Below are 12,449 nucleotides of genomic sequence, written 5' to 3' on the forward strand. Positions count from 1 at the left end.
CGAAAAATCTGCATACCAGTTTTATTAGAAAAACGTGATGTAAGCACAAGGTATTTTAAAAAAATAAAAAAGATGCATTCAATGATGTATAACACTATTATTAATCTAAAAAAAAAAAAAACAAAATACATAAATTGGTTTTTTAAATTATGTTTTGGCGGGGATCGTTTTTTTTTTTGCTCTTCATTTTATTACGGGGGTCCGTGAAAAATGTGCTTGATTTCCTAAGGGTCCGTGGACTGAAAAAGGCTGGGAAACGCTGATTTAGACGATTCACGATGCATGTAATGCCATCTTTTGGCGAGTAGCGGCATCACTACAATAAATATGTATGCTTGCGTAAGTAATGAGCACGAAACTGAAAAAACTAGTGGAAGTGCTAAGTACGAGCAAATGTATCGGAACTGTTGGCGCCAAACTTGCACTTACGTACATATTCTCGAAAATAATTACCCTTTGCAGTTTGGTAAAAAAATGCGCGATTTAGAACAAGTGTGGCTCCATCTTTTGTCGAGTAGCGGAACCACTACAATATGAATGTAGAAATGAAGTATACTTGTGTTCTTTTGTTTTATTGTTCCGTGGTTACGAATGAGTGCTTATCATGTTAAATATATTGTCCAAAATCCCTCAGAACGGTACTTTTTTCGGGTAAAAGGTATTCTATGTCCTTTTCTTAACCCTTGACGATGTTCATATAAAATTTCGTGAAAATCCGTTATGTAGTTAAGGCGTGAAAGTGTAGGAAACTCATACATACATTTGCATTTATAATATTAAGAGGGCATTTATTAGTTACGTGAGACATTTTTAGCGATTTTCCGACCCCGCCTCCTCCCTGGTGAGTCTTCGCAAGATTTGGCTCAACTCCCTCCCATTCCCTAATCTCATGAAACATTTTTCAGGATAAAAGCCTTGGATTATTTCTTAAAAGGAAAAAAAATCTTGCTTAATACTTTTATTTAATAATAGCTAAGACTATTATTAAATTTAATAATACTTAAAGACTATTGTGGCAGAATGATTTTTAATCTGTGGTGCGGTGAGGCGCGGTGCGGCGTGGCGGGAGAAATTCAGTTTTGGCGGGAAGCTAATTGTCATAATCGTCATTGTTATAAAACATTTATGAAAATATATCATCATCCTCTAAATATTTCTTTTATTGTGATACACTCAAGAAATATAGCGTTATACTATTATTGTGTAAGGATTTGATCATATTTAATTTACGAAACATACTTTATTTAATGTAACACTGTGTTCAAGCAATTTTACTTTGTTTCTTAATGAAAACAATACGCGATATTTACCGAGACCCTCTCTCTTCAAAGTAAGATTAGATAGTTAGGATTTCAGATGTCCATAAGCGGCAGATACCAATTAATGTCTTCCAGTCTGCATCCAAAATATTGAATTTAACAAGTAAATAAAACAAAATACTATTACAACAGCATTTTATTGTAGCACGTAGCTTATAAAAAGCATTATAGTTACTTTAGTATTTAAATATATTTAATAATTTAACACAATTATATCTCTAGGAAAAAATAAGATCATTCTGTTATTTTTAAACTTATATAATAACGCGCGTGAGTTCATGATATGTATTTTAATGGAAACTTTTTGCTATAAGTTTAATGATATTTTAGCTAAAATATATCTACTATCAAGTCATACCTTAGTATATTCAAAGTTTAAGGCAGGAAATTATTCAAGTGGGCCTTTAGGAACAAATTCGAAACTATAAAAGACAGCGAAAAATGCTGACAGGAGTTACGAGGCCGATTTCGATAAAAAATAAAACTATATATTTATATATTTTTTATCTATTTTTAACCGGCTTCCCAAAGGAAGAAAATTTATATTTGATTATTAAAATGATTGATTGATCAAATTCTAGGCAGTAATGATATTAAAAATAATATTTAGTCATGAACTCCCGTGCAATATATTTCTATCTTACGCTTCATTCTCACGCGCACTTTATTACAGTCTGTTAAAAAGTTAGAATAAATAGGTCTCTGTGTAATCCAGTGCCTTAAAGCCTCGATGTTTTCAAAGTCAGTTACGAAACCATCGAAACAAATAGGTATTTTAGTTCATTTACACACTAGCGCTAAAACTGCGACATTTTTTATCTTTCCGTTGCATTTTAAAGCCGGCTACAGACTCAGGCTGTTTGTCCACCGCACCGCCACCGAGCCGATACCGAGATTATTTCGGGCCGAATTTTATTATGTCGTGTTTAATTATGTCGTGACAGCGATACTTTGTCCACTGCGACCGATATCGGGGGTTTATTTTGTTCCAGCTGTCACTCGTGTGTCGGTGTATGGACATGTTCCAATGTGTTTTATATTGCCGGCACATCGGCCCGTCAAAATCTCGGTGCCGATCTAGCGGTCACGCCGATCTACTCGGAATATCGGCGGCCGGGATGACGGTGGTCGGGTGACGGACGTGCGGTGGACAAGCGGCTATAGTAAATGTATGTACGCTACTTCGGCGCCGTCATTAATTATCGGTATCGGCTCGGTATTGGTGGTCGGTGGACAAACAGCGTCACGCGAGAAGTCTCGCCGAGAATTTGCGCGAGAACCGAGAAGGCATCTACACTCATGCGACCTACTCAATCGCATTCTCGACCGTCATCCAGAAAGGACGTCAGTGCAGCGGCTTTACCCACACAACAACATACAATTTATGGTCGCACTGAGACCGAAGGAGAACGTGATACCGTTATCTATTCTCGCCCGAGAAACCCTTTAAAGCAGGCAAAAATACCGACACGGATCGGAGAACAGGCGAGCGCGAGAACGAGAAGACAAGAAAGCTATCACATTCCCGCTTCTCGGGAGTTCTCGGGTGTTCTCGGCAAATATATATAGAAAAAGTACGAAGGTTAATACAACTCTTTTAAAGAGCTCGTGTGAACGATATACGGTTTTGGCGAGAACACCCTGTGTATTAGGTGATACAGCCCGGACAGCGGCCGTTCTCCGACAGTCTCAGTTCCCAGCTTATATGTATGCAACATGTTGAGAAAACTTCCATAGCGTGATTCAGAATACTCTTGGAGCCATCTCTTGGCGAGTAGCGGGAAGTCGCCCCACGGTCTTACCAACTGCGCAACATTGGTCACCTTTGTAGATAAATTATTGCTTAAGAACCTTAAATTGATTTATATCACAAACTTAATTGTCATTTACAGTCCCACTGCTGTGCACAGGTCTCCTCTCAGAATGAGAAGGATTAGGCCATAGTCCACCACGCTAGCCAAGTGCGTATTGGTAGACTTCACATACCCTTAAGCACTTTTTTAGAACTCAGGTGTACAGGTCTCACATTTTCCTTCAACGTTTAAGTAAATGATAATTAATTTCTACTACATTTTGTAATATCAGTTTCTAAACCTCTGACCTTCCAGACGTCAAAACACTCACATAAAACTTCGTTAAGAAGACGTAATTTCACAGGCTGCCATACTAATCCCATGATGCGATAAAAGATGACTTTTCAAACTACATTTTTGTACGAACGCCGTTCCACACACATCACACTTGAACCTCCTATCATTATTATGTATCCTCATATGTTCCCGGAGAGTATAACTCCTTGCGTATGACTTGTGGCAGACTTCACAGGAGTAATTCCGCTCACCGGTATGTTTCACCATATGTGCCTTAAGGGCTTTCTTGCTGAAAAACCTGAAACCACACTCTGAACACTGACAGTCTCGTTCCATCAAATGACTCTTCTTTATATGGTACATTAGCAACGACTTTAGAACATAGCCCTTATCGCAAACATTACATTTGTATTGCGCTTCAGAGTTGTGCACTTTTATCATATGCTGGTTCCGTTGGTAATAACTTTTGAATGGCACGTTACAATAGGGACAATTACTTATATTCCTGGTACCCAAATGATTCGTTTTTTCATGGTACTGTTTCTTCGTTCTCGTCGAGAATATCTTCTCACAAAAATCGCACTTAAAACTTCCTTCTTTATGTGTGTTCCTATGTGCATTTAAAGACCTCTTCGTAGCGAACGCTGTGTCACATTTGGTACAAGTATAGTTACTGTAATGCTTGTTCATATGTTGTTTCAGCATCTTGAACGTTTCGTACGTGGACGTACACATTGCACAGTTGTATACATCTCCCTTCTTCAATTTGAATTGCATCACATGATCTTTTATATCCGTATGGATAACTTTATCGTGAGATTTCACTAAATGCGCCTTCAAATTGTTCAGATCTGTCAACTTTTCATCACATAACGTACAGGTAAGGTCCGTTGTGTCCAATTTAACGTTATATTCAGTCATATCGAAAGTAGATTTGAATTCTAAGCGTTCTTTCTTGTGATTATCCTCTGTGTGTATTCTCAAATGTGCTGGATCAGGAAAGGCATCATCACAGTACCCACAAATGTAACCTAATAAGGATTTATTTCTGAACGGTGTAACGTTAGAGTAAGCTAGAATAGTCTTCAAGTTATCCCTATGTTTAGACTTGTCTGCACTAGACCGTGACGTCCATAGCACATTGATCTTCTGTTCTTTGTAAATGGGTGCTTTTTTCATCTTATTTCTACTGGTTTTGACTATTTCTTTCATGTCTCGCCTGTCGATACCTTCTGGTATGTCCGTCGCACCTGTAAACCAAAATATAAAATTTATGCAGAGATTCTCTTACAGAATTATATTAGGAAAAATAAAATTTAACTCTATGCATTTTATAATAGGTAGCAACACTTGTTAGCCTGTTGTGATAGCCTAGTGGTTAAGAAACTCGGCCTCTCGAACGAGGGGTCCGAGGTTCAAATCCCAGGCACGCACCTCTGATTTTTCAAAGTTATGTGCGTATTAGAAATTAATTATCACTTGCTAAACGGAGAAGGAAAACATCGTGAGGAAACCTGCATACCTGAGAGATTTATAAAAAAAATCTCCAAGGTATGTGAAGTCTACCAATACGCACTTGTCCAGCGCGGTGGACTATGGCCTAATCCTTCTCATTCTGAGAGGAGACCCGTGCTCAGCAGTGCAACAGTAATGAGTTGTTGATGATGATGCAATGATTCTCTTACGATTACTTACTATTTTATTAATACTTTATGAATTCGTAATTCCTTTAAATGTAAATTTATTTCTGCCTTATAACAGCAGTGTTAAGCGCTGCTGTGTTCTGGTTTAAAGGGTGTGAGGGAGACATACTTTTTCGAGGCGTTCCAGCTTAGTCCTCAGGAGTAGCGGCGTATCTGTGGCCGACCTCAGTTTGGAATATCTAATCCTATCTGGGGATGATTATAGATGTCCATGGGCGGCACTAGCCACTCACCATCAGGTGGACTACATGTTCGGCTGCTACTCCTATGTTATAAAAAAATGCAGAAAAGACCATCAATCTCTATTTAAATTCAGAAACATTTTTACGGTAAATTGTTATGTATTAAAATAAAGCAAAGGGAAAGTTTGGCAAAGGGAGATCTCCCGCCGGGCTAGGTGCTCATGCCCGGGGAGTGGCCATGCTCCGACAGTCTCAATTCGGAACTTGTATATATATATGCAGGATATTTAAGAGACTTCGATAGCGTGATTCAGAATACTCGTGGCGCCATCTCTTGTCAAGTAGCGGGAAGTCGCCACATGCGCAAAAGGCAAATCTTGCAAAACAGGGGAACGTACCACCTTCAAATAAAATACTTATAATAAAAATACTCACTCATTTTAGCCGCCAATCGTGTCACCAACTTTTTGACGGTCTTCGCTTGCCATCCTTCTGGCTTCTTCTGCGCTTTCCCTCTGGTTGTACTTCTCTTCTGCTCCGTTCTCTTCTTGGGCGGCTGACGCACCGGCTTGAGATCTGGTTCTGAAAATAATGAGATTATATTTTTTATAAAATAGATTTGTTTAAAAAAACTGTGATAGCGTGATTCAGATGTGCTTGTGGCGCCATCTGTTATCAAGTTGCGACCTTTGCATTGTATTAGAGAGTATTTTTGTATTGGTATGTATTCGCGTGTTCTATATACAGTTGTTTATAAATGTTGAGTACTAGGTTTTCCCGCGGCTTCGCTTGTAGTCAGAAGTTTTTCTCAATGGGATAAAACATACACTGTATGCTTCCCCCGAGACATGTAGCATACAAACTCACATTCACTTTTATAATATTAGCTAGGATGACATCAATTATAGATCGAGAATTCGAATCCAGGGCGAAAATTCAAAAATTTGGTTTCGTGGTTTGTGGCTGACCCCAGGTAGGTATCAAATCCTATCTGGGGTTGATTACAGTTGTCCACGGCAGTAGCCTTACTATCAGGTGGACTGCATGCTCGTCTGCTGCTTCTATATTATATAAAAACTCCCTGGCAAAAGCTAACTTATAAAAATATAATAAAACTAGCTGACCTGGCAAACTTTGTACCGCCTAAGAATCTATTTATGAAATATATTTCATATTTTCCCACCTTTTAAACCTTCCCTGGACTTCCACAAATTATTCTAAACTAAAATGAGACAAATCGGTCCAGCCGTTCTCAAGTTTTAGCGAGACCAACAAACAGCAATTGATTTTTATACATGGATAGATAGATGATACCTGTAATGTCACTGTGCATGTCATTATCAATTCCCACATCATCGTCGTCCGCATCAGCAGTTTTTATCTCCTGTTTTATGAAGAATGACTTGTCATCTGGAAAATAAAACACACATAATAAGGAATGGTTTAAAAATAATATTCAAAAATATTTTTTTTAATTCATTTTACTCTCTCATACATACATATTACATACATACACCGACATCCTAGTATTTACCACTTTACTCTAACAATGTATCATCATCATCAACCCATCACTGTCCCATTGCTGGGCACGGGTCTCCTCTCAGAATGAGAAGGATGAGGCCATAGTCCACCGCGCTGGCCAAGTGCGTATTGGTAGACTTCACATACCTTTGAGAACATATAAAAGCATACAAACATACATGCACACACATACAAGCTCTCTCACACTCACACATACAAACTGAGAAACTTACACAAGGACATATGTGTGAGATAATGTATGGGCATACATTATCTCACACATACAAAAATACATTTAGGCCTTCAAAAAGGAACATTTAATTGGAAACAAAACAGCTGAAGCCAACAATATATTAAATTTGCAAGCTGTTGATACGTTTTTTTTTTGTTTACGAGGGGGAAATCTTCAAAAGGTACCCGGTGTCGTGGGAGCGACGTAGGGTTATGTGGGATTCTTACCGCACTAAAACCCCCCCGGTGGCCGTCCTCGGCGCTGCGTAGAGGGCTCCGGGATCTCCAGAGGAACGCAATCGGAGCCCTCTTAGCGCGTTGCCCCGTCGGGCTCCGCCCAGGTGAGCTTGGCGCTCGCCACACCGTCTGGTGCGTACGACGGTATGCGACCACACATACCGCCGTCCATCCTGGGGTCGCTTACCGGGCGGTTCGAGCTCCCACTCTTGCCGCCCGCAACCCCGGAAGCCCCTTTTAGTCGCCTCTTATGACAGGCAGGGGACACCATAGCCCTATTCTGGTCCCGAAACTACAGGGACAAAGCTGTTGATACTTAATGCATAGATAAGTATAGATATCTCACCACCTTGTAATTGAAGGAAGCCATTAAATGGCTTAAACTGCTGACAGTTCTGTCAGCCATTTAATGGCTGTCATGGTGTAATTTACGCTGAACAATACCAACATGCGCAGTTGAGTGGTGCAAAAACACGAAATCGAAGAAAGTGCGGAGAAATGTCGTTTCGTTCGTAAATGCTCTAAAAACTACATTTTTTAATATTTTTCAAACACGAAAATAGATGACAGTGACAATTTCAAGTGTCAAAACTGATTACATTTTCTTGTTAGGACTGAGTAATCTTTACTAATCTATGACTTAATGCAAAAGAGAAGTAAGTTATCATTCTTTTGATCCAGTTTTACCATCATCTATCAATTACTGACAACATGGTTCATGATGATGGTGATACCCAAACGCACCTATAACCCCATCCTGTTGCAGCAGCCTCAGGAACTCCTCCTCGGCCTTCAGCACCTGCTTCTTGAAGCAGAGGGACTCACGGAGCACCTTCACGCACGCATCGCATATTGTGTTGTTGCCTTGCATTGGTGTTGTGGCTAACTGGAAAACGTATTCAATCATTGTGCTATTTATGAGTTGTATTTTTAATAATGACTTTTTTTATAAAGGAGTAGCAGACAAGCATGCTACTACTGCCGCCCACGGACATCTGTAATCAACCCTAGACAGGATTAGATATTCCGACATGAGGTTGGCTACAGATGCGCCGCTAACCCTGAGGACTAAGCTGGAACACCTCGGAAAAGTATGTCTCCCTTACTACACCCTTCAAATATGTACACAGCACTTAACGCTGCTGTTATGAGGCAGAAGTAGGTGTGGCCGTGGTGCCGCTGGCGTCGAACCACAAAGGGTTCACCACCTTCAAACTGATTGACTGAGTGACTTGTATTTCAGCTGAAAGCAATATTTTTAGCAAACGCAATTTTATTTTATTTTATTTTATTTAAGCAAATTAAATACAAACTGTTTGTTTTATAGAATTATTTCTGAATGTCAATAATCCATGACAACTTAGCTAATTCTCTATCCTTTCCAGATTTACTCATTAATTTTTCTTTTACGGTGAAAGCAAGACGTTATTAACGAAAACTCACAAATTGCGAAAAATCAGGGCTACGGGAATCGAACCCCAGACCCCAAGAGTGAGGATTAAATTTATAACCACTACGCCTTTACGTATTATTTACATTCACATGACACATATATTATACATATTACGCATAAAGTAACTTAATAGTTGTATACTTACGACAATATTAAAGCACTCTTGTAACATTTGTGAATAAATCTCTTTTCTATCTTCCAAACAATAAGTAATATTCAAATTCTTGTGCACACCCTCCACTAAACAACAGCGGCAAATAGTTTTTATTATCTCCATTATGTTTATTTCACATATATTGTCTTATATTTGTACGATTTTAATAAATACGGTAATAAAGGTTTTAAAGCGATTTCCAACAAAACAAAATTCTCGAAACTATTGTGACTTGTGACGTTGACGTTTTGATTTTTTTTGGTTCTTTATGTAAACATTAAACAACATTCGATATTTACAAATTATTTACAAGATATACAAATATATTAAAAAAGAACAACAATAATTAGTATAACTTTTATTTAATTCTACTTGTTAGTAGTACCGAATTTTGATACCAATATGAAATAAAATTATTTTACATTATAATAATAAAAATAAGTAAAAACAATGTTAGTTACATTTGTTTTCTAATCAAATCTGTATGAATACTCTTTTGTATTAAAAATTGATTCATTATTTTATAATGAATCAATGTGAATAATTCAAAAATCTATTATTTCGAAATATACTGTACACTGTGCTCCTTAAGGTATCTACATACTGCGTTAAATTTCTAGCAGTTTGCATAAAATCGTTTCATGAATAGTATCTTTAAAAAATAAATTGAACGCGTTATTAACTTAAAAAAAAAAACATTACATTTATCTGCAACTGGCAACAATTTCAATAAAACAAGATGGCGTGCAGGTTTATGTTTAGCGTACCGAAGCGTTATTAAAGTTTTTATAGACTTATCGTTTTTGTTTTGTAGTTGTTAAGTGATTTTAGTGTTACAATGGGAGTTTAGTGTGTAAAAATGGATTTCGATCAAATAGTTGTTAAAGAGAGCCCGGGATTATGCCGGTGCTGTCTCTCTGAAGGATGCTACAAAGACTTGGGAACAGAGTATCCATGGATGGAAGATACAGAAATATATGCTGATATGTTATTAGAATGCTTTGATATTAGTGTGAGTACTTATATATTCATATAAAAACAAACAGATGAGATATTCTTTTATATATCTTAAGTTTTATAGCGGTCTATGGATGTGTGTAGGTGTGTAAATATATACACCGCTTTTCACTTGTCGACTGTAACGACGGAATTTATTGGTCTCTCGCTCTTTGGTCCCTAGAACGAGACGTCCATATCATTTCGTTAGTTACGGTCGATAAGTGGAACATCTAACAACGTAATGAAGAGTAAAATGTTATTGTTATTTTTTTAATTTTGTATATTTGTTTAAATATTGCTACAATAAAGCCATATTGTAAAAAAAACATTCCAATTCCTGCAGAAAATTGTTTATTTTGCCTTATCAAAAATAAAATTGGTGAAATAAAAACATGTAAATAATTTAAATAGTATCCCATTGGTCAAATAGATCTACCACTCTTATTTTCTATTAAACCTTGGGGCACGATTACGATTCTTACGGCGCCAAAATTTGAATGCGGATCCTTATAGATCTCGACGAGACAAGACGAAAAGTAAGAATAAAATTTTTTGATATCTCGCTTAGTTTTCGAGATATCGATATTTAAAAATCGAAAAAAAAAAAAAAAATATTCTTTTAATGATGTATTTCGATAGATTTTTGGAAAAGAAAACGAAAACAAAGAATAATTTTTTTCGATATCTTGCTTAGTTTTCAAGATATTAATAAATACATGATTAAAAATGTTGGAATTTTATTGAAAAAAATTTTTGAAGATATATTTTATCCTTTATTATGATTATCACTATTATGATAATAATAATAAAAAAAAACCTAACCTAACCTAAACCTAACCTAACCTAAACCTAACCTAACCTAACCTAAACCTAACCTAACCTAACCTAACCTAACCAATACCAACTCAAATCAATTTCCTTCAATCACCTTTAACTTCGTTGTCCCTTGCCCGATTTCTAATTATTTTATACCATCGTACTCGTCTCAACGATACCTTTTCGCACATACTACTTCCGTTTCTCTCCGTTTTCTAAATTTTTAAATATAATTTTCTCCGTTTTTCAAAAATCAATTTTTGGTTTTTCTCATTTTCCTCCGCCGTTTCTTAACGAATTCTCTTCATTTTTCTTCTACCGTATTCTGCACGTCCTCCCCTATCCGGAGATACCAGTCGCACCCGTTTCCGCCGCGCCGTTCCTCGGCAATTTCACTTTTAAAACGCAAAAAATCGAAATTTTGGAATAATTTTTGAGTATCGATATCTCGAAAACTAAGCGAGATATCAAAAAAAATTATTCTTACTTTTCGTCTTGTCTCATCGAAATCTATACGGATCCGCATTCAAATCTTGGCGCCGTAAGAACCGTAATCCCCCCAACCTTGGCAATTAATAAATGTCATAAATAACAAAATTACATCATATGCATATATATACATATAAAAAATAATAAGATATTTATCAAATATATTTATTAATTATATCATATTAAACCGATATCCAGTAATGTTAGTATTTAGTTGTTAGTTAGTAATGCACATTGTTAAAGTTTGCTGTACTTATCTATAATTAAGATCATGTATAACATATTTTAAGGTTTAGTATTTAATCATAGTCAAACATGTAATCTTGTTGATAAGTCTTAATAAATAAATAAATAAATAAATAATTAATTCTTTACCTTTATGAGGATTTTTTATTTTTAGTAGAAGATAAGAAATATCTCAAATTTCCCTCTGGCCAATTAGTTATACCACCAATAAGGGACCATAAGATTCTTAGTTGACCAAATAATCTTACTACCTTTACAAAAAAAATGCTTTCACTTTCAATTGTATTAAATTTCAATTATATTTTAGTAATCAGTGGTTAACGGTGCTGGTTTACAGCTACCTACTTTGTTAATTATTTCTTTATGTATTATATCTCGCTGTGTAACTGTTTGTTAACCTAAATAAATTAAAAAAAAAAAAAAAAAAAAAAGAAATATGTCTTGTACCCCTTAGTCAAATAATTCTACCACCCTTAACAGATATGTAATTTCCTATTTGAAGAATTACTTTACCGAAATTTAAAGGTGGTAGAACCCTCTGTGTGTTGACTCTAATGGATACATCACCCAAATTATTTTTGCCTAATAACAGCAGTATTAAGCGCTGCTATGTTCTGGTTTGAAGGGATAAGGTAAAACATACATTACCGAGGCATCCCTGCTTAGCCCTTAGGTTAGGCACATCTGTGGCTGACCTCTGGTAAGAATCTAATCTTATCTGGGGTTGAATATATCCATGGGCGGCAGTAGCCACTTACCATCAGGTGGACCGCATGCTCGTCTGCTACTCCTAAATAATAGAGAAAAAAAAAACAACTTTACCAGATATTACTTTTATTGTTTACAGATATCACAACACAATGAAGGTCCGAACGGACCTAAACGTCTCATATGTGAGGTCTGCATCACGAGGCTTCGTGATGCATGTAACTTTAAGAAGCAGGTCTTGGACTCGGAGAAGAAATTTGTGGATATGGTCGGCAGAGGGGACTTTAGGCCAAAAGGT

At 36.7% G+C, this 12,449-nt stretch overlaps 2 protein-coding genes across 2 annotated transcripts in view; one reads left to right on the forward strand and one right to left on the reverse strand.

The window, feature by feature from the left end:
- Positions 1-2,746: 2,746 nt before the first annotated feature.
- Positions 2,747-9,133, reverse strand: LOC140752684 (uncharacterized). The gene is made up of 5 exons (XM_073087012.1): positions 8,885-9,133; positions 8,031-8,172; positions 6,609-6,704; positions 5,730-5,876; positions 2,747-4,659 (listed from the first exon to the last, which is right to left on the reverse strand). The coding sequence occupies exons 1-5, from the start codon at positions 9,014-9,016 to the stop codon at positions 3,455-3,457; spliced, it is 1,722 nt and encodes a 573-aa protein (XP_072943113.1). The 5' UTR covers positions 9,017-9,133; the 3' UTR covers positions 2,747-3,454.
- A 490-nt stretch (positions 9,134-9,623) lies between these two features.
- The window catches only part of LOC140752693 (uncharacterized), a 29,702-nt gene continuing 26,876 nt past the window's right edge, over positions 9,624-12,449 (forward strand). The window contains exons 1-2 of the mRNA XM_073087030.1: positions 9,624-9,905; positions 12,291-12,447. Of these exons, the coding sequence (XP_072943131.1) occupies positions 9,753-9,905; positions 12,291-12,447 (310 nt within the window). The 5' untranslated portion in view covers positions 9,624-9,752. The remainder of the gene's footprint in view (positions 9,906-12,290; positions 12,448-12,449) is intronic.

The sequence above is a fragment of the Epargyreus clarus genome, unplaced genomic scaffold (assembly GCF_041222505.1).
Source record: "Epargyreus clarus isolate Ecla_fem2 unplaced genomic scaffold, WU_Ecla_fem_2.2 ptg000025l, whole genome shotgun sequence".
Lineage (NCBI taxonomy): Eukaryota > Metazoa > Arthropoda > Insecta > Lepidoptera > Hesperiidae > Epargyreus > Epargyreus clarus.

Bases quoted from the DNA above. Each gene is read 5' to 3' on its own strand.
- LOC140752684 (XM_073087012.1), bottom strand. From the start codon at position 9,016: ATGGAGATAATAAAAACTATTTGCCGCTGTTGTTTAGTGGAGGGTGTG. The intron at 6,705-8,030 runs GTGCGTTTGGGT...TTTATTTTCCAG, and splicing joins GCAACAGGATGGGGTTATAG to ATGACAAGTCATTCTTCATA. The intron at 5,877-6,608 runs GTATCATCTATC...CATTATTTTCAG, and splicing joins CATGCACAGTGACATTACAG to AACCAGATCTCAAGCCGGTG.